The sequence below is a fragment of the Solea solea genome, chromosome 12 (assembly GCF_958295425.1).
Source record: "Solea solea chromosome 12, fSolSol10.1, whole genome shotgun sequence".
In the NCBI taxonomy this organism is placed as follows: Eukaryota; Metazoa; Chordata; class Actinopteri; order Pleuronectiformes; family Soleidae; genus Solea; species Solea solea.
Window position 1 is genome coordinate 603,757 of NC_081145.1, and position 21,077 is coordinate 624,833.

At 40.0% G+C, this 21,077-nt stretch overlaps 2 protein-coding genes across 5 annotated transcripts in view; one reads left to right on the plus strand and one right to left on the minus strand.

Moving 5' to 3' along the window:
• The window catches only part of ckap5 (cytoskeleton associated protein 5), a 51,536-nt gene extending 45,052 nt beyond the window's left edge, over positions 1-6,484 (minus strand). For all 4 annotated transcript variants that reach the window (XM_058644361.1, XM_058644360.1, XM_058644359.1 and 1 more), the window contains exons 1-2: positions 6,371-6,484; positions 2,491-2,587 (exon numbers count right to left, since the gene is read on the minus strand). In XM_058644361.1, the coding sequence (XP_058500344.1) occupies positions 2,491-2,547 (57 nt within the window). In that variant the 5' untranslated portion in view covers positions 2,548-2,587; positions 6,371-6,484. The remainder of the gene's footprint in view (positions 1-2,490; positions 2,588-6,370) is intronic.
• Positions 6,485-15,032: 8,548 nt separating this feature from the next.
• Positions 15,033-20,787, plus strand: cstpp1 (centriolar satellite-associated tubulin polyglutamylase complex regulator 1). The gene is made up of 9 exons (XM_058645069.1): positions 15,033-15,184; positions 15,557-15,659; positions 16,043-16,173; positions 16,847-16,931; positions 18,114-18,199; positions 18,373-18,580; positions 18,664-18,773; positions 19,500-19,563; positions 19,769-20,787. The coding sequence occupies exons 1-9, from the start codon at positions 15,148-15,150 to the stop codon at positions 19,935-19,937; spliced, it is 993 nt and encodes a 330-aa protein (XP_058501052.1). The 5' UTR covers positions 15,033-15,147; the 3' UTR covers positions 19,938-20,787.
• Positions 20,788-21,077: the final 290 nt, after the last annotated feature.

Here is a 21,077-nt window from a genome sequence, read left to right on the forward strand (position 1 = left end):
GAGTGTACCGTCGCCCCACAAGCACTACAGACTTCACTTTTTACACGAATAAATCCATCTTTAAAAGAACTCCTGTCGCTTCACTCCCCAAATCCAGAAAGTTTGCAGATTGTCCGGCGTAGGCCTCGTCTGAGACTTTTTCAATCCAAACTTAACTGATTAGCTGTGCCAACCTCAGCCGATATAGGACGAAAGGTGCGGGTCACAGCCGGGACAGATCACCAGGCCATAGTTTTTGAATTTTCTAGATATCCTGTCTGCCATAGCTTTAAATAGTATTTAATTTTCTGCCCATTTTCAACCAATCTGCGGCCAAAATCACACAGACAGCCGCCTTTACCTTAAGGCAGACATGGGCATTTTACGGCCCGTGGGCCACATACGGCCCTTTGAGCGTCCCTGTCCGGCCCGTGGTATGTCAGTCATAAACACAGATGAACATGTATTTATGCTGCGCATGCAATAAAACTGTGTTGCTTTTAATTTGAAAAGCCTGACGTATGGACGCGCGTATCTGCGTCTGTCTGCACAGCGACATGTGACGTTAGCCAGTTACCCCTGGCCCCCTAAAAATGTCAAATCACGTTAAAAAAGCAAAGTTAATTCCGAATGGCACATTTTCAACAAGACTTGGACTCTTAATATTTCATTACAGGCGTCAAAGGTAAAGCCGTGTGCTTAGTTTGTGGTACACAAGTCGCTGTGTTTAAGGATTACAATCTGAATCGGCACTACGTGACCAAACACGAAGAGAAATACAAGAACTTGCTGATGAAGAGCGGGCAAAAGAGTCGGAGGCAACGTTAACGATGTCCGTGGTACCTTTCTTCTCCAAGTGTCTCGGTTTCAGTTCAGGAGTTATCATTATCTCCCTCCCTGTTTATTATCTTATTATCTAACCAGCGAAGCGACGTCACTCATATGTGAACTCACCCGGTGTGATTGCAGCAGCATTAGTGCTTGTGTGTGAGTGTGTGAGTGCCCCCCTGCGCAAGTGTGCGCAGGGGGGCACTGCACTATACCACAGTAGTATAGTATAATAGTATTCATTCATTTATATTGTAGTAATTTGATATTTTTAATACAGTTGGTTAGTAATTGTGTTTATTGTGTCTGTTTGTATGCTGCCAAATGTACACCAAAACAATGTACTGCTTTTTTAGATAAAAGACGTAAAATTAAATTAATTCAAATTTGGCCCTGCCCTCAACAATATTTTTTGTTTCTCATGTGGCCCCTTGGGGAAAATAATTGCCCACCCCTGCCTTAAGGCGCATTTCCACCGGCTCTACTCGCGCAACTTTACACCAGACTTCTGTAGTTCTTAGAATTGTTAAGTAGTTTAAACTGATCTACTATTCGGCTTGATTTAAGTCCACACGTCTGCGAAGTACAGCCTCCTACTCCACAGACTACAGCGGCAGCGGTATGTGATGCCGCTCACGATCACCAGCGCTGTCCCTAAATACACCAATCCACTTTAACAGACTCCTCTGTTAAACATAGAGGTTTCCCTGGTAGTTGTTGGAGATTAACCCACGTTTTTAGGATTGTTAAGTAGTTTTAATTGATCTACAGTTAAGCACTGTTCCGCTTGATTTGTGTGGGACTACTCTTCCTGTGACGGCACTCTGGCCAGTCAGCGGCCGGCAGTCTGACCAATCATGGCATAGTAACCTACTTGGCACGCTTTTGGAACCTCGCTACTTAACAATCCTAAAAACATGGGTTAATCTCCAACAACTACAGGAGTCTGGTGTGTGTGTCATGTGTAAAACGAAGTCACCGCAGTTTCACGCGGCTGTGCAGCGATGACTCCGCCCACAATGAGTAGGTCCTTTTTTGTAGTGGCGATGAGACCTAAACCGTGTCGCGTTGAGGCGAGTAGAGCCGGTGGAAATACACCATTAGACAGGCAGGGAAAACCCTGGAACTGGAAAGTTCCATCTTCAATCACAATTCACATATTTAAGACCCAATTTGGAGCACATGTGACATTAGTGTGCAGTGATAGTGAGGGTTGTCCAAGCATCACATGTCATTTCTGTCCTTGTGTCTTTCACCCGTGAGGTCGTGACCTCTGTTTTGGTTTGGTTGTCAAGAGTCATGATCACATGTCACTGAGATAGCACCAAGGTATCTCGCCTCCGTGCTTCTTTGCCTCATTAAGTGTCTGGGTGACGGCGTGATGCACTTCAGACTTCCGCCTTTCCGTACCGTCTCTTTTACGTTAGTTAACATCTAAAGAAATGGAATTTGTGAATGGATTCAGAATCATCCGTGTCTGAATCTCGATGCATCCAAGAATCGACACTTCACCCCTGGTGATGCAGCAGCAGCTGAATTGTGGACCGGTTGAAGTTTATGGAGGGATTTGTGAGGGAGAACAGAGAAGAGAGAGTTGCACTAATCGATGCACGAGGACTGAAGTTGCGAGGTGGTGGGCGGAGACAATTAATGTTGCTGATGGAATATACAGACAGTAGTCACCTTGTGTTCACATTTCTGATCGATGGGAAGCTTCATCCACTCGCTATCGTCCCCCATGTTTGCCACTGGAGGGGTGGGCTTCCCCAAAGGTGCTCAACTGGAAAACAAAGACATCACTGAATCAAAGATCACAGTAGGGGTGTGCGATAAATCTCGTCTACGATAGTATCTTAATTGTTGTTTTAACCATGTGTTAAATCACAATATCGAGTGTGTCGGAAACATTTTGCAAGAACTAATTAAAACAAGCATTTTTGAGAGGCCACACATTCATCGCATGATCAAGCCTAGTAGGACAGACGGCGGCACATTGAGAACACATGCCGTGTCCATGCTTCACAACAAACCAAGCTAACGTAGCTGCATGTATGGCTGAAGTTAAACATGAGTGAAACATATGTGGGAAAGCGGTTGCCGTCAAAGACAGCTTGACAACCAATTTGTTTCACCATCTGTGAATGAACCAGCGCACAGAATATGAAAAAGCTAACGTCAAGAAAACCCCACTTACAGACTTTGGCAGCATCATTCGGCAAGGAAGTGCCTTACGACAACAAGGGCAACAGATAGCAGGCAATAACAAAAGACCTGTTTTTCTTGAACAAGTTGTTTTTGTCAATATTATCATTAAGAGCAGGCTGGTACAACAGACCTTCCATGGTTTTACAGACACATTTTTGAAATACAATATTGCCAATTATCAACAAAATCCCCAAAAAATAACAGGATATTGATCAATATCGCCCTCCCCTATATTCAACTAACGTAACATAAAATGTTAGTGTGTCATTTGCAATTGTGTAAGACACGTTTCACTGTAACGTGACGAGTTAAACATCATTCACTTAACGTTAAGTTACACGTCATGTGACGTCTGCTTCATTTATTACAGATTTATTTGTGTCATTGTAATTTAAATACGAAATTTATGTTTAAATGAACCTTCTGTCATGAATGGTGACAACCTCCCTGTGTCTGCTTGTATTTTTGGAACTTTTTGGAACCTTTGGAGTTTGTGGAGCTTCTAGACGTCGCACTGTCACACATTCAGACGAAATCTGCGGTTTATGTGCGTGAGCTTGCTAGCTCACCGGTTGGCCGCTCAGCTGACAGCTGAAACAGCTGATAGCTGAAACCTGGCGTCCAGAGTGCACAACAGAAACCTGGAAACAGGAGACCAGAGCCTCGGTGTCAGACACAGTAAACAACGAGCCACTGATGTGTTTTAAGTCCACTTGGAGTCGAAATCTGCAGCTAACAACTGAGCGGCTAACAGCTGGTGATGCTAAAAACTAGCCACAACAAACAGGCATTACATCACCAGCTCAACTTTTATCATTAAATAGCGTTCGCAAAGCAACATAAAAGTAATATACTGGTATGGCGATATTGTCTCAACTACATATCTCTTTCAAAAATATACCGGTATAACTCTTACTACCGTTATATCGCCCAGCACTTTTTCTCCCGTCACACATCTGTCGTACGGAGTTAAAGTGTCTTGCTCAAGGACACATCAGCATGAAATCTAACCCACAATCTTCTAGTTGAAAAACAACTAGCAGTGGCACTGTGCCACCGTGAGCCCATCATCATCCACACTAAAAGCTGCAGTACAAAAAACAATAAAGCAAGACATTTGAGGACGTCATCATTTCCAGAGTTTGACACACTGATCAACATTTTCTGAACCAAACGACTCATGGATTCATGTAGAAACTTATAGAGACAACAGTCCGCTAATGAAACCATGAGGAAATGTTTTAGGTGCAAAGTAAAGTTTTCTTGTGATCAGTGAAGGACGGTTTCACATCTATGCTCTGTGGAGACTAGAACTGCAACCATTAATCAATTACTGCATTAACAACTTACTGTTTCAATAAGTGAACTCGACTGTTTTGAGTGGTTTTTAAATCATTTAAAAAAAAAATATTTCTTCTTCTTAAATGTGAATATTTTTGGTTTCTTTGCTCCACATAAAGAAATCATCAAAATTGAACATTTCTGGTTTGTGGACAAAAACAAGACATTTTCAGATTAAGGAAACAGTGACTTTGACATTTAATGCACCAAACAACCAATCGATTGATCCATGGAGAAAAGAATCTTCAACATTCTTGTGTTGTATGTCAGCAGTAACAGACTGCACAGCGTCATGTCGAGAAACTTATCTGTTGTAGCTTTTATTCTTTTATCACTCACTTCTTTCAGAGCTAAAAGCACAAGCATGTGATCAGCTAATGCACGGTCAGGGAGCGGCGCTCACTCAGCATCAGATTTCTTATCGATCCGACCTCATCTCTTAAAACATACTCGAGACGTAGTTTAAACCCATTATAACAAGAATTTAACTTTTAACTTCTAAATTAATGGCCAACTATTTGGATAGTCCATAAATCAGTGCAAGCTGTTTGATTTCAAACTCGTAAATGCGAGCATGTTGCGATTTAGGGCAGGACCCAAGCCTGACCCGGCCAGCTTTTGATTTGATTTCCTTTCACCCCAACCGGTCGAGGCAGATGACTGCACATCTCTGAGCCTGGTTCTGTCAGAGATTTCTTCTTCCTGTTAAGAGGGAGTTTTTTCTCTCCACTGATGCCTAGTGTTTGCTCATTGTGTGAACTGTTGGGATTTTCTGCTCTCCTTGACGTTGTCTATGTACAGTGCCTTGAGATAATGTATGTTATGATTTGGGCCTATACAAATAAAATTGAATTGAAATTAACTTAATGCACAGTGCAAATGGTTGACCAATGATTGTCTGTTTTTTGTAAAACTTCTTGATGTGAAAACATTTTGGACATTTTAGGTAAGTCGATGACTTTGCCTGACACCCACTATTTTATTTGTGAAACTTTTGTTTTATTTGTGAAAATGTTAAAGGGGAGATTTCACCATTTTTTTTTTAATACCTAGACCTCAGACCAGGTCCAGATCAAAAACAACTGTACCTAGACCTCTCAAATCTGGACTAGATTAATCTACAGACCCTGAAGATTCATACAAACACAGTCACTACTTTGTCAAACCAGTTCTATTAGAGAACATGCAATTAAGGCACATTTCACCGTTTTCAGCATGTAGACCACATTAGACCAGGTCCAGATCAAAAACCACCTCAGAGTAAATATTCAGCATTCATTAACCTATGACCGGTCTTAAATCTATACACTTCACGTTTGTAGTCTGTGTGCAGTTTTATTCTTTTCATTATTGGGTGCAATTCTCTTTATATTCTAACCGACTTTATTTTATTTACCTTCATTTCCATCTCTATATAAATTTAATTTAGATCTTGTTTTTAGCACAATAGGGGCGTGTCGCAATTTTAATTTCACCGACAATGTACCTTAAACAATCTCGTGACAAATAAACAAATCTTGAAATCATCATCATCATCAGCAGCAGCAGCAGCTGACGTTGGAGTAAATAGCAGTGAGCGTGTTGTTATTACTAAGGAGTGGTCAGGTCAGCGTGTTAACTAGCCGTGGACAGCTAACCAGTCAGATGAGCGCCATTTACCAGCTAACGTAGCAACAATGACAGTTGCTACTCTGAGTGCGTGACTCGTTAGCGTCAGAAAACATCAGTAACAACAACTCACGTGTGTGTTTAACCAGAGCGGGTTCACATGGTCGACCTTGGTTAACCTGGTTAACGTAAACACACACACAATCCCGCGTCTTTTTTCCTTTAGCGTCTTCGTGTAGCAGCTGTTAGCTCCCCGCGGCTAACTCACGCTAACACAGCCAGGCCTGGCTCACGCGCACACGTCACAGCCGTAGCTGACATGTTAGCTCCGCGAGGCTAAGACACAAAACAAACAAACAAACAAACAAACAAACAAACACAAACAAACAACGATGTGTCGCCACCGTACCTGCTTTGACTGTTCGAAGACGAACCAGCGCGAAATGTCCACACAAACAGAGGTACACCGACACTGATCTGAGCCGAGCCAGACCCCGCCGAGCTTTATACTCCAACAACAAAGGACCACTTCCGGTTTCAAAATAAAACTCACAGCTACAGCTCATCTCATCGATCGAGAAACGCATGAGTGAATTAATGATTTTTTTTTGGACATGCTAATGGTCAGTCTTGTACAAAGTACGTTAAAGTAATATTTAATTAGTAAAAGTACAACTATATGACCAGAAAGTGACTTTGGTAGAAGATGAAGTCACCTTTTTATAATATTACTTAAGTAAAAGTCTTAAACTTTATGACATTTACTGTACTTAAGTAATAAAAGTCAGTCTCAGTGGTAAGGCCAGTTGTCTTTAAACTGGAAGGTTTGTGGGTTCAGTTCCTGGCTCTGCTTGTATGTGTCCTTGAACAAAGACACTTAAGCCCACGTTGCAGCATGAGAATGGGTCAATGGGTGAAAACTGTAATGTAAAGCAGTTCATCAAGACAAGAAAGGCTCTATATAAGTACAGACCATAATGGTAACTCTTCTTCTTCTTCTGGTTTTATTTGGTAGTAACAAGTAACAAACATAGTTAGAGGAAATGTAGTGGAGTAAAAGTACAAGTTGCTACAAATAGAAATAACAAAGTAATGTATAGATAGGTGAATTTGTAGTACAGTAACAAAGTATTTCGACTTAGTTAATTAAATCACTGCTAAAAATCAGCTCAAAATAAAACAAAAAAAAACAGTCAAAAATTGAATGTAGTACAAGTGAGCACCAGCCAAAAAGTGTCAGAATTTCCCTATATCCTTCTTTCTTGACCTTTGATCTGATCACAAACTTAAAATTAAAACTTACAAACAAAGGGTTTGGTTTCTTTTTTAATGGAAATAAATGTAAAGATGACAACTGCATAGTTAGTGTGACACAGTGACATTTGGCTTAATCTTGTTTCTGTTTCCCCTCAGTTTAAATCATCCTTGAATCGTTTTAGTGTGACACCCATAAACCAGGTCAATGTCGCATAATATATTTTTAGTTCATTGTCCCATTTGACTGTAAATGCGAAATAGGCCATTCTTATTTTGCAAAAAGATGGAGTCTATTTCCGGTTGGTTCGCTGCTGCTTTTGCGCATCTTGACGGCTGCTTTTTTGAATCGTCTCCAAGGGCGGAGAGTCAGATGAAGGGCGGGTCCGCGCTAAATACGTCCGAACCACTTTCAATCTGCTTTTAAATACATGTTCACGTTTACCCGGATTCAGATTTGAACCTGAAAACAACAACGACGACGACTGAATGTACGGCTCGTTTTGAAACGCCTACATTTTAGCCGCCGCGGTACTTCCTCGCGGCTTCCTTGTTGCTCGCAGGACAAAGCCACTGATTGGCTGCATTCAAAATAAGACCCGCCTCCCAGAGGGGTCAGCCATTTTTCTGATTGCTCGAACCACAAGACGTGTGTGATTGGTTGATGTGAAATGAAGCGTTTTGCTTCAGCTTTATTGGCCAAGTACGTGAACACATACAAGGAATTTGACTCCGGTTTTATCCAGCACACGCTGTACATTAAACGTAAACATGAACATACATAAACATCAACATAACTGAACATACATTCAACTTGAAAGAACAAAGGACAACAAGAACAATAATTTAAAAATAGTGTAGTACAAAGAGAATAAATAAGGTGTCCAGAGGTTTGGTCTATTTTTAAATATATATATTTTTATATGTATAAAAGATAAGGTGCAAAATAGTGAATAAATAAACTGATCAAGTATTCATTAGTGTGACGGCCTGGGGGAAAAAACAGTTTTGGTGTACAGTGTTCTGTAACGCCTGCCAGAGGGAAGAAGATCACACAGGTTATTTCCAGGATGTGATGGATCTGCAGAGATACTACCTGCCCGTTTCTTGACTCTGGATGTGTTCAAGTCCTGGATGGTGGGCGGTTTAACACCAATGATTCTCTCTGCAGTCCTGATGGTGCGATTCAGTCCGTTTCTGTCCTGTTTGGTGGCTGATCCAAACCAAACGATGATGGAGGTGCAGAGAACAGACTGGACCATTGCTGTGTAGAACTGGATCAGCAGCTCCGGGGGCAGGTTGTACTTCCTGAGCTGTCGCAGGAAGTACAGCCTCTACTGGGCCTTTTTGACTATGGAGTCAATGTTTGGTGCCCACTTTATTTTTATTTTTTTATTTTTTTTTATTTTGCACAGTTTAAAAGAAAAATATAAGATTGACAAAGAATACAAAGTAACATACAGTGCAGGAAGAGGCAGAAAGCCTAGTGGGCTTATTTGAAGCCTCTACCTAAATAATGTTGAAATTTGACAATATTTAAAAGAAAAACACAAAATTAACATACAAAAGAATCATCTAACTATATAAAAGTGACAACAAACTAATAATCACAAATTATATATAATAACAAAAAACAAACCAATAATAAAAACAAACAAATATTAATGTAAAAACAAAAGTATGAGTGTGTAATGTATGCGAGTGTGTATCTATGTGTGTGTCTCCATGAGGGAAATATTGGTTTATACCCCTAAATTATTGATTTCTTTGGCATGTGTGAACCAAAAATAAGACACAGAGATATGAACAACAACACATGAAAGAAAGCAAATTACAAAACAACCGTTAAATAATCTTTTAAGTGTCTTTTGTATAATTTTGTGGAACAGTTTTTTGCCAGATGGGAATAGTCATTCCACAATTTAGTACCCCTAAATCTTATTGAAAATTGACCTCTGCAGGTAAGAAATTTCGGAAGATGAAAATCTGAGGATTGACGAGTTGAGTGGGAATGAACCTGTGAATTTGTTTTAAAATACGTCTTGAAATGCTCAGGAATATTCCCTTCACTTGACTGTATGTTATACATAAAAACACATATTTGAAAAATATTAATGTTAAAAATAGTAAGAATTTGTAGTTTTTGAAATAAAGGAGCAGATGGTGTATGTGACTCTGATCGAGTTGCAATTCTAACAAAACGGAGGACCAAAATTTTGTTGAGAGTACTGGAAAAAGTACTTGCCCAAACTATATTACAATATGAAAGATAGGGATAAATTAAACTGTAATATAGAATCTTGAGACAGTTTGTGGTGACAAGCTGACTGATCCTTCTAATTATACCAATAGATTTATTTATTTTTCTACTAACCCAGTCAGTTTGTTCTTTCCAGCTCAAACTCTCATCAACAATGATTCCCAGGAATCTTGTAGATGACACTTGAGACATCTCAACAGACTCAATTGAAATTTTAGATAAATCCTTAGAATATGATTTTTTACCACTGAAAATGATAAAGTTAGATTTTTTTATATTCAAAGATAATTTGTTTAGTCTGAACCAGGTAGCGTAGGCAGTTAAACCAACATTTGCATCCTTAATCAGTGAACTGAAATTTGAATGAGAAAGAACAAGAGTTGTGTCATCTGCAAACATTATTGGAGAAAGGATATTAGAGACATTAGACAAATCATTAATGTATATAAGAAACAATAATGGTCCCAGAATGGATCCCTGCGGAACCCCACAGAGTAGTCTGGCCTTGTTAGAATAGCAACCCTTAACACAAACATACTGACTTCTGTTGGAAACATAATTTTTTAACCATTTGTGTGTAGTATCATGAAAACCGTATTTATACATCTTTTCAAGTAAAATATGATGGTTAACAGTATCAAAAGCTTTTGAAAAGTCTAGGAAAATACTACAGGTAAATTCATTATTTTCAAGTGCAGAAGTAACTTTGTCAATCAGGTGAAGCAGAGCCATATAAGTGGAGTGTTTTTTCCGGAAACCATACTGGTGTTTGTAAAGAATTAAATTAGAATCTAAATGAGAAAGAATCCTCTTGTAAATAATTTTTTCTAATATTTTTGAAAAACATGGCAAAATAGATATGGGTCTATAATTATTAAAACAACAAGGATCATCAGCTTTAAACAGAGGGATCACTTTGGCAACTTTTAAATCCTCTGGTACAACACCTGTTTTCATAGACAGAGAAAATATGTGAGCAAGTGGCTGCAGTATTGACTGTTTCACCTGTTTGACAAGGAATGGAGTAATGTTGTCATGACCGGCTGAAGATATTTTTAGTTCATCAATTATGTCACTTATTTCTTGAATATCAGGGGACTCAAAATAAGAAATAATAGGAAACTGTCTAGGGATAAAATCCAATGGGTTACCATGGCATACAGATATTTTATTAGCTAATTCATAACCAATATTGACAAAAAAGTCATTACATTTTTGAGCTATATCAAATGGATTTTTAAGAGAATGTTCACCATCCAAAAAGACAGAAGGTAGCTCTGGGGCAGTTTTTTCTCTTTGTAACAGCTGATTTATCACTTTCCATGTGGTTTTGATATTGTTTGAACATCTATTAAATTTTTCACTATAATATTTCTTCTTTGCAGATCTAATGGAATGAATATATTTATTTCTATAGGATTTATAAACGCAATGGCTAAGAGGAGTGAGATTTGAGAGGTATTTTCTGTATAGTTTATTCTTTTTCCTCAACAATTTCAACAAATCAGCTGTAAACCAAGGCTTATTTGAATCTTGACTGTATTTCCTGGTAGAACTTCTGATTGGGAAACATTCATCAAAGCTAAAACTAATACCTTTCATAAAATATTTGTATGCACACTCAGCATTATTTTCCTCATAAAGGTCATCCCATGAAATATTGGTAAGCTTGTCTTTAAATTTTGAAATATTTGACTTGCTCATAATTCTTTTGTACATTGTTTTCTTGGTATGTTTAGCTCTATTTAGACTCTTGATTAAAGAGTACTGGAAAATAGGAAAATGGTCTGACAAATCTAGATACAAGACCCCAGATTTCATTCCTTCACTCAAAGAGTTAGTTAAAATATTATCAATCAAGGTTGCTGAATTTTCTTTAACTCGTGTAGATTTATGAATAAGAGGGAAAAAGTAACTAGAATACAGAATATTAAGAAAGTCACCAGTAAGGGTATCTGATTTATATTTAAAAAGATTTATATTGAAATCTCCTAAAATGTAACAGAGTTTATCCTCATTGTTTATCAGATCAAGAGAATTTGACAAACTTTCATTGAAATCTTTGATGATTGAGTCAGGTGGGCGATAAATAACACCAACAACAATATTCTTTCCACCAGAGACACCAGAGAGCTCTACAAAAACGGATTCCACCTCAGCCCCATCAGACTTTAGAGAGAGATCATCCCTGATTTAAATTCATAAACATCATTGATGAACAAAGATACTCCGCCTCTAGATCTATTCTCTCTTACACAGTGAACCGAATTGTATTTCGGTAATTTAAAAATGTCTCTAGAGTCCTCTGTAAGCCATGTTTCTGATAAAGCAATAACAGAAAAATCATGATTAAGTGTAGATAGATAATGCATGAATTTGTCATAGTTGCTGGAAAGACTTCTTATATTCAGATGAAAAGTAGAGAATATATTTGGAGGCATAGAAACACACAAGTCATTAAACTGAGTATCATTATAATAACTGCAAATTTTGGAGGCATCAAATGATGAGAAAAAATGTAGGTCTGGGTCAACATTGAAGTTGTAAGGGTGAATAGTCGAAGGATCAAAGGGTTTAAAAGTCTGGCCTTCAAAATCAGGTTTGTTGTAGTCCATAGTGTGTATAAGGAATAATGTGCTGCAGATATATAATTAAATAATCAAAATAGTGTATAAAATGTCTAATGATGGAGACTAATGAGCCAGACTAACGTGCCAGAGTCTGAGCGTTGCCTTTCCTTTGGTGTGATGGGTTTTAGGTGGGTGGATGGACAATAAGTTTGTCATATCTCAAATATGCAATGTCACCTCTCTCCCGTGCGGCCTTCATTGCTGGGAGAAGTTCTTTCCTTCTTTGCCGGACGGCTTCAGGGAAATCCTCGTTTATGAAGATGCCGGAGCCCTTCAAGTTTTTAGCTTTATCCAGAACAGCAAGTTTATCCTTCAGCCGTAGAAATCTGACCACAATGGGTCGTGGCTTTTCTGACAATGCCATTGGCTTCCCAGTCCTGTGAGCCAAATCCAGCTCTATTTTCAAGTGATCCAGTTGTAGTTTTTCACTGAGTAGTTTTCTCACTTTTTCTTCAGATTCAGACACCTTTTCGTTCCCAGACTCTTTAATGCCATTTACAACAACATTTTGGCGTCTTGACTGGCGCTCCAGATATTCTGTCTTGTCGGAGATTGAAATCATGCTTTTACAAATTGTGTCCAAGTCAGTCCTGGTTTCCATACAGTTCCTGGACCAAGGTTTGCATGAGATTTTAAAATCATCAAAATCCTTTTGAGTCATTTCCAGACTCACCTTGAGATCATAGACTTGCTTTGACAGATCATCAGTCCTCCTGTTTGAAGAGTCAACTATGATCTGCACACAAGTTTTGAAGCTTTTTTCCTGTTGTTCAAGCAAAGTCCTGTAAAAGTCTTTTTGTTGGTCCAGCAATTGACGCACTTGAGCCATGGTGACATATTCCTCAGTGGTGTGGTTTGAAGCTTTGGGTGGCATGGTTTATTTATCCAGGCCTGCTAGGCCCAAGTTCAGCAGGAAAAAGCCAGAAACCTCCACAAAATGCTAACAATGTCCACAATTTTGCTGTAAAGAGTTTGTTAGACTCTTTTTAATTCAGTCAGCAAAAAAAAAAATTTAAGTTCTAGGCAGGATTCCTTAGATTTGTGTTGGATAGAAAACCAGAGCTACCTGAGCTGCTACTGCTGCTGCTGCTGCTGCTCAACCCTCAGTTATGGTCATGGGAGATGGTGGATCCTAGAAACCTGAAGGTTTCCACAGCAGACACAGTGTTATTGAGGATGGTGAGGGGGGGCAGAGCAGGGGAGTTACTCCTGAAGTCCACTGTCATCTCCACAGTTTTGAGCGTGTTCAGCTCCAGGTTGTTCTGACCACACCAGAGGACCAGTTGTTCCACCTCCCGTCTGTATGCAGACTCGTCACCGTCTCGGATGAGGCCGATGACTGTTGTGTCGTCTGCAAACTTCAGGAGTCTGACAGATGGGTCACTCGAGGTGCAGTCATTAGTGTAAAGGGAGACGAGCAGTGGGGAGAGCACACATCCCTGGGGGGCACCAGTGCTGATTGTCCGGGTGCTGGAAGTGATTTTACCCAGTCTCACCTGCTGGCTCCTGTCTGTGAGGAAGTTTGTGCAGGATGTCCGGGATGATGGTGTTGAACGCCGAGCTGAGAGAGTTGTTTGATGTTGGATCGGGTGATGGGTGTGAATGTTGGCTTCTCAAACCTGCAATAGCCAGTTCACGGTTCACTGCTATGTGGGGGGATGGTCTCCTGTAGTTGGTGAGCTCTTGTAGACACACTCCACACTGACGCAGGCTTGTTAGCTGAGAAACTGTTTTTCAGCTTCTCAGTGTAACACCTCTTTGCCACTTTGATCTCCTTTGTCAGTGAGTTCCTGGTTGTATTGTACAGGACTCTGTCCCCACTTCTGCAGGCCTCCTCCTTGGCCTGACGAAGCATCCTAAGTTTAGCAGTGAACCAAGGTTTATTGTTGTTGTATGTGCAGAAGGTTTTGGTCGGCACACACGTCCTAACAAAACCTGGTGTAGCATGTCACAGTGTCAGTGAGTTCATCAAGATCTGTAGCAGCAGCCACGAAAACACTCCAATCTGTGCAGTCAAAGCAGGCCTGTAACTCCAACTTTGAAGTTAGCAGATTTTAATTTCTACCTGTAGTTTGGGAAAAGATGGATCATGCAGTGATCAGAGAGCCCCAAGGCTGCACGGGGGACAGAGCGATATGCATCCTTTAAAATGGTGTAGCAATGGTCCAGAGTGTTTTTGTCCCTAGTGGGACACTTAACATGTTGTTTATATCTTGGCAGTTCATGGCTGAGGGTTGCTCTGTTAAAGTCCCCAAGTCTGTTAAAGTTTCACGCCTCATGTAGAGAAAACACATTAATTCATCATTTAATAATGATTTATACTACATATAGGTATGTGTGTGTGTGTATAATCGATTAGTTGTCTTCAAATTGTCTTGTTTAAAATTCAAATCGATAATAATAATCCGTTTTCTTTGTCAGAAAAGAGCAAATAAAACCTAGAGAAATTCACATTAAGAATTATTGTATTATATTATTATTATTATTATTATTATTATTATTATTATTATTTTGTTTTTTTTAAAAACCTCAAACTGATTTATCAACTGATTAATTCACTCTTTCTTCATTAAGTCAGTCAACTTTTACCTTAAGTAGTTGAAGATGAATTTAGTAAACGATCAATCAATAAATAAGTGCAGCCCGAGGATAAATACCAAATAGAGGGAGTTAAAATTCCAGCTTTTCTCCACCAGGCTGTCAATGACGTAACACCGTTCATGATCATTATTGTTAAGATTAGTAATAATAGTGTTATTATTGTTGTTGTTATACTAATATTGGGTAATTTTACAGAGCATAGGAACCTTCGTTTGTTCGCTGTGTTGCTCGGGGACTTTTTTCGTGAAGACGTACCTCACGTCATCCGGTCGTTTCCATGGTGATCCAGCGTGTGAGCCGCACAGACAGTCGTTCGTTCGCTTGGACGGGGGGGGGGGGGGTGTGGGGCATGACGTCATCGTCGCATTGGTAGCATCTTTAGACCCGTGTTGTTTTTTCCGGTTGAGTTTTTCCGAGACACTTCCGGTGAAGAGGAGCAGAATGAGCCGCTTTCTTTCCTCCGTCGATGAATACCTGGGTATGTTAGCACGTTAGCTGTGTGTGTGTGTGTGTGTGTGTGCAGCCTTGTGAGGACCATGTAAACCACACGATTTAGACCATATTCCATCTTTAAAGGGCTTCTTTAGGGTTAAGACCTGGTTTTAGGGTTAGGGTAAAAGTGAAGGGGCATTATGTCTATGGGGGTCCTCACTATGTATGAAGTGCAAACGTGTGTGTGTGTGTAGCTGGAATTCCTCATGTTGTGGGACATGAGTCTAATTTAAAGCCTTAGGTCAGTACTAGTTATGGTTAAGGTTAGAGTAAGTCTCCAGGAAATGAATGAATGAATGAATGAATGAATGAGTGTGTGTGTGTGTGTGTGTGTGTGTGTGTGTGTGTGTGTTCCCAGGTGACAGTCACGTGCTCTTCTACCTGAGTGATGCAGTGACTCAGCTGCTGGAACATAAAGAAGAGTACAGTCAGTTCGGAGTGAGCCGCTACTTTGCTGAGTAGTAAGTGACTGAACTGCACCTTCATCATCATCATCATCATCATCATCATCATCATCTGCATCATCATCATCATCATGTCCTTGTCTGTTTGTAAAACCATTAAGATTATTTGGTTGAAAAATGGCTGTTTTTGTGGTTAAGTCAGCGATTACTAAATTCATCCAATTCAGCTACTTTAAAGAGGCCAAAGCCCAGACCAATGAAGGCCAATGAGCGCTGTGTTTGTGTGTGTATCTGCGTCATGACCTCGTCTATGAAGCAGGGTTTGATTGTTTTCCTGAGCTCTACAAAAGCAGCAAGGTACTTCTGTTTACTGTATGACGTCACTGGTGAATCGCACCACTCCATTAATCAATTAATACGTGTGTGTGTGTGTGTGTTAGTTTCAGCAGTGTGAAGAACAGTAACCACGTCCTCTTCAGAGAGTTTAACTACATCACAGCGACTCCTCACAACAGGTCGTCCTTCATCAGAGTCTTCTGGAGATGCTACAGACAGATCGGGAAGAGTGGAGGTCAGTGACCTTTGACCTTTGGACCTGAACATCTTTGCAGATTCTGGCCGTTTCTCAATATCCATACTTGTGTGTACTTGCGTACACACAAGAAGTATTTGAAGTATTTACAGTGGGAGCCAGTAAGGGAAATATGCAGTATATGATAGTGCATACAGTACATTGTACAGCAGAGTGGATGGATGTGTTTTTATATATTGCACTTGGTAAAAGGAGAGGAAAGTTGCATGTTGCACGTTTACAATACAGTACATACAATACAATGCTGTAATATCCATTTTCCACATTGTATTGTATATTTTAATAGAAATGAATTAATAAATGTAGTTAAATATTTAAAATGTGAAATAATAACAATATATATGCATTTATTAAAAGTATTTCATATGTTCATTTATCAACACTGTAGGTGGCGCTAATGAGGCTGCAGCACTTGGCGCCAGCCACCATTCAAACAGCAGAACAATACATACATACTTACATACTTGAGTATTGAGAAAAAGCCACATACTTGTGTACTCCCGTTCTTGGCAAGTATATATTCCCAGTGTACTTCTCAAGTATATACTTCCCAAGTAAGCAAGTACATACGTGTTTACTTGAGTATTGAGAAACGGCCTCTGTCTCCACATTGCAAAAGCACACACACATGTGTTGTTGTGTGTTGTTGCAGAGCTGCTGTCAGTGCTGGAGTTCAGGTCTCTGCTGCAGCTGCTGTGTCCAGATTTCCCAGTGGAGATGGTTCAGAGTACAGGCCGGTCAGAAAGTACACACACTACACACAATACACACAATACACACATTATACACAATACACACACACAATACACACATTACACACAATACACACACACTACACACAATACACACACACACACTACACACAATACACACATTATCCACAATACACAGACACTACACACAATACACACAATACACACATTACACACAATACACACACACTACACACAATACACACAATACACACACACTACACACAATACACAAAATACACACAGCACACACACTACACTTACAATACACACACACACACAATACACACACACAAACTACACACAATACACACACTACACACAATACACAAAATACACACAATAAACACAATGCACACACACTACACATACAATACACACACACTACACACAATACACACACACTACACACAATGCACACACAGTACACATAATGAACACAATGCACACACACTACACACAATACACAAAATACACACAGCACACACACTACACTTACAATACACACACACATGCAATACACACACACTACACACAATACACACACACTACACACAATACACACACAGTACACATAATAAACACAATGCACACACACTACACACAATACACACTACACACACAATACATACACAATACACACAATACACCACTACACACACAGTACACACACAATACACACACTACACACAAAATACACACACTGCACACAAAATACACACTACAAACAATACACACAATACACAAAATACACACACAATACACAAAATACACACACACAATACACACACTACACACAATACACACACTACACACAATACACACACTACACACACAATACACACACTACACACACAATACACACAATACACAAAATACACACACAATACACGCAATACACAAACTACACACAATACACACTACACACAATACACACACAACACACACACTACACACACAATACACACGATACAAACAATACACACGATACACACAATATACACATGCGTACACAAAAGACGCACACACAGTATACACACAAACACACACAACACAACACCCTTATCTTCCATAATATGTAATGCTTCATATTTTCTTGAGAATTTAAAGTTGTTTTTTTTGACACTTGTATATTGTGTTGTGTGTGTCTGTGTGTGTGTTGTGTAGAATCGTTCTGATGGACGACGCCGTCGACTGCATGATGTCATTCTCCGACTTTATTTATGCCTTCCAGCTTCAGCTCTACTTCCGAGGTACGACAGGAAGTGAGGGGGCGTTTCCGAGGTCAGGGGTTTTATGTGGATGAAGACAGATTGTAGAGGTCCAGCTCCGTTTCCGTGGCGACGAGGCTGTAAAGCTGACATGTGCAGCCTCTATCGTCCCCCCGTGGACTAATTGTCCTGGACGCCGTCCTCTGTGTCTGCAGAGTTCCTGGACAGCGTGTTGACGATCTACCAGGACCTGTTGGCGGGAAAGAGTCCAAACACCGTCATCGTCCCCACCTCCACCTCCGTGGAGCAGCTCCCCCCTGTGGCCACAGAGGAGAACGACAAGGAGCGGCAGCAGCGTGACGGAGTGGAAGCGTCCACTCTGGCTGAGTGTGTGGACGCATTGTGTGACAGGTTTAAGCACAGGTGACACACACAGACACACACAAACACACACACACAATCACGTCCTGACCTGTGTGTGTGTGTGTGTGTGTGTGTGTGTGTAGTCATCCCTCCAGGTCCTCGATGACAGAAATCCTGGCAGAAAAGGATAAAATCTGTTTCTACAGCTTCTTAATGAGTCTCTCCAAACACGGCGGCGTCAACCAGGACATCGGTAAGACATTGGTCATGTGTGCGTTCTCAGCCAATCACATCACATTCACCACTTTAAACACTGTCCAATCACAGCTCCATTTGTTCTGCAACAATCAATGCCAGGTTATGTTTCAAAATAAAGTCCACCTTCTTTTGTTATCTCTCATTTCAGTAGTGATTCTTTCAAAATAAAATACACCTTTTTATGTAATCTCTCATAACAGTAGTTATTTCAAAATAAAATACACGTTTTAATGTCACTTTTATTTTAGTAATTCTTTCAAAATAAAATACACCTTTTTATGTAATCTCTCATTTCAGTAGTGATTCTTTCAAAATAAAATACACCTTTTTGTCACTTTTATTTTCGTAGTTATTTCAAAATAAAATACAAATTTTTATGTCACTTTTGTTTTAGTAGTTATTCTTTCAAAATAAAATACACATTTTTATGTAATCTCTCATTTCAGTAGTGATTCTTTCAAAATACATGTTTTTATCTTATCTTTTATTATTATTAATTTTCATTTTGCAGATCTTTTTTGTTCTAGAGCAGTGGAGGGCTTTTATTTTCCTTGAAGGAAGTGACTTTTTGTCAATTTTAATGACCTTTTTTAATCCCAACTTGCTCTGATGTTTCGGGGATGAGGCACGCGTCTCAAATCCACTGTCTGATGATCACATGACACATTTATCTCTGGAAATAAGTAAAAGTGGGTGATGTGACCCTTTAATGTTTCTGCAGGAGCGTTACCGAGCATGGCGGAGCTACTGATCGACCCAGAGATGGACCAGGAACTGGACAAACTGTAAGACACACACACACACACACACACACACACAACCAAGTCCCTAACCTAAACCTAAAACCCTAAAGTTGTGAAGACCTTTGTTGTTGTGCCTCAAGTTCTATGGTTTAGACACTTTTTGGTTCTGACAACTATGTACACACACACACACACACACACACACACTGTCTGCCTCTGACGCCCTCTGGTGTCTGGTGTGTATCAGTGTGGCTCAGATCGCCGTCAGTCCCGGCAGCAACAGCAGCGGCAGCGCCGTGATCGGCCTGAAGGAGCAGCAGAGGAAGGCGTCGCCTCGGAGGAACATCCATCACCGGAGGAAGATGGAGGTGGAGAGCGACGGCTCCAATGAAGAGACCGACTCCTCTGAGAACTGACCTCTGACCCCTGACATGTTGCCTTCCATTCTTTCTTTTCAGTTTCAGTCTATGGAGAACACGTTCACGTCTTTATCTCACTGTGAGACAGACGTCTGTACACCACTCACTCTCACACACCAAACCCCATAGAGAAAATCAGTGATTTTAGCTGCTGGTCCTCTGCTGCCTCGTGTGGTCACTTTGTGTCACTGAGGTCAATCGGAATGCAGGCTTTTTAACATTGAAGTGTCAAAATCAGACATTTAGTGATGGAGGCAGCAGTGGATCAACAACTCCTGTGTGTGTGTGTGTGTGTGATTTTAAAATCACTCATTTTCTCTATGGACTTTGGTGTGGGAAAGTGAGCGCTTTACAAACTTCAGTTTCAAGGGAAAAAAAAGATTTTAGGTACATAGCAAATTAGTAAAATCTACATCAGCCGAAGCTAACGATATCTGTCACATGATCACGTCTTTATCTCACTGTGAGACAGACGTCTGTACACCACTCACTCTCCCACACCAAAGTCCACAGAGAAAATGAGTGATTTTAACATCACACACACACACACACACACACACACAGGAGTTGTTGATCCACTGCTGCCTCCATCACAAGTTCAAATGTCTTATTTTGTGACTTTGACATTTAAAGTCCTTTTGTTCAGATTTATTTCAGTGACACAAAGTGACCACATGAGGCAGCAGAGGACCAGCAGCTAAAATCACTGAGTTTGGTGGTCGTAGACTTTAACTGACATGTGACGACAGCCGTGCTTTTGTCAAACGTCCAAATATAAAATGTTTCCTCCTCTCGCTGAACGTGATGACATTCACTCACTGTGTCAATAATAAAAATGTGACCCGTCTCTCTCTGATGTCGTTTTCCTTTCACTTCACAAAACCTTGTGATTAGACAATAAGACTAATCATATGAATGATTTATAATCAGGGTCATGACTTTAATCACTTCATCTCACGAATGTTCACAGTTTCAGACGAAGAACCGAGAGTTAGAGTGATTTTAAAAATAAACACTTATAATAAGCAGAACATTATCTTCTACTCAAAGATGAGTTCACTTGTGGTTTATTGACAAGAATATGAACCATCACTGTCACCGGGCTGTGTTGGTCTTTACAACATCAATATCATGCGG

What these genes read in the sequence shown, in the direction of transcription:
- cstpp1 (XM_058645069.1), top strand. Translation starts at nt 15,148, where the DNA reads ATGAGCCGCTTTCTTTCCTCCGTCGATGAATACCTGG. An exon ending in ATGGTTCAGAGTACAGGCCG is followed by an intron (nt 16,932 to 18,113) that starts GTCAGAAAGTAC and finishes TGTGTTGTGTAG; the next exon opens with AATCGTTCTGATGGACGACG. An exon ending in GACCAGGAACTGGACAAACT is followed by an intron (nt 19,564 to 19,768) that starts GTAAGACACACA and finishes GGTGTGTATCAG; the next exon opens with TGTGGCTCAGATCGCCGTCA.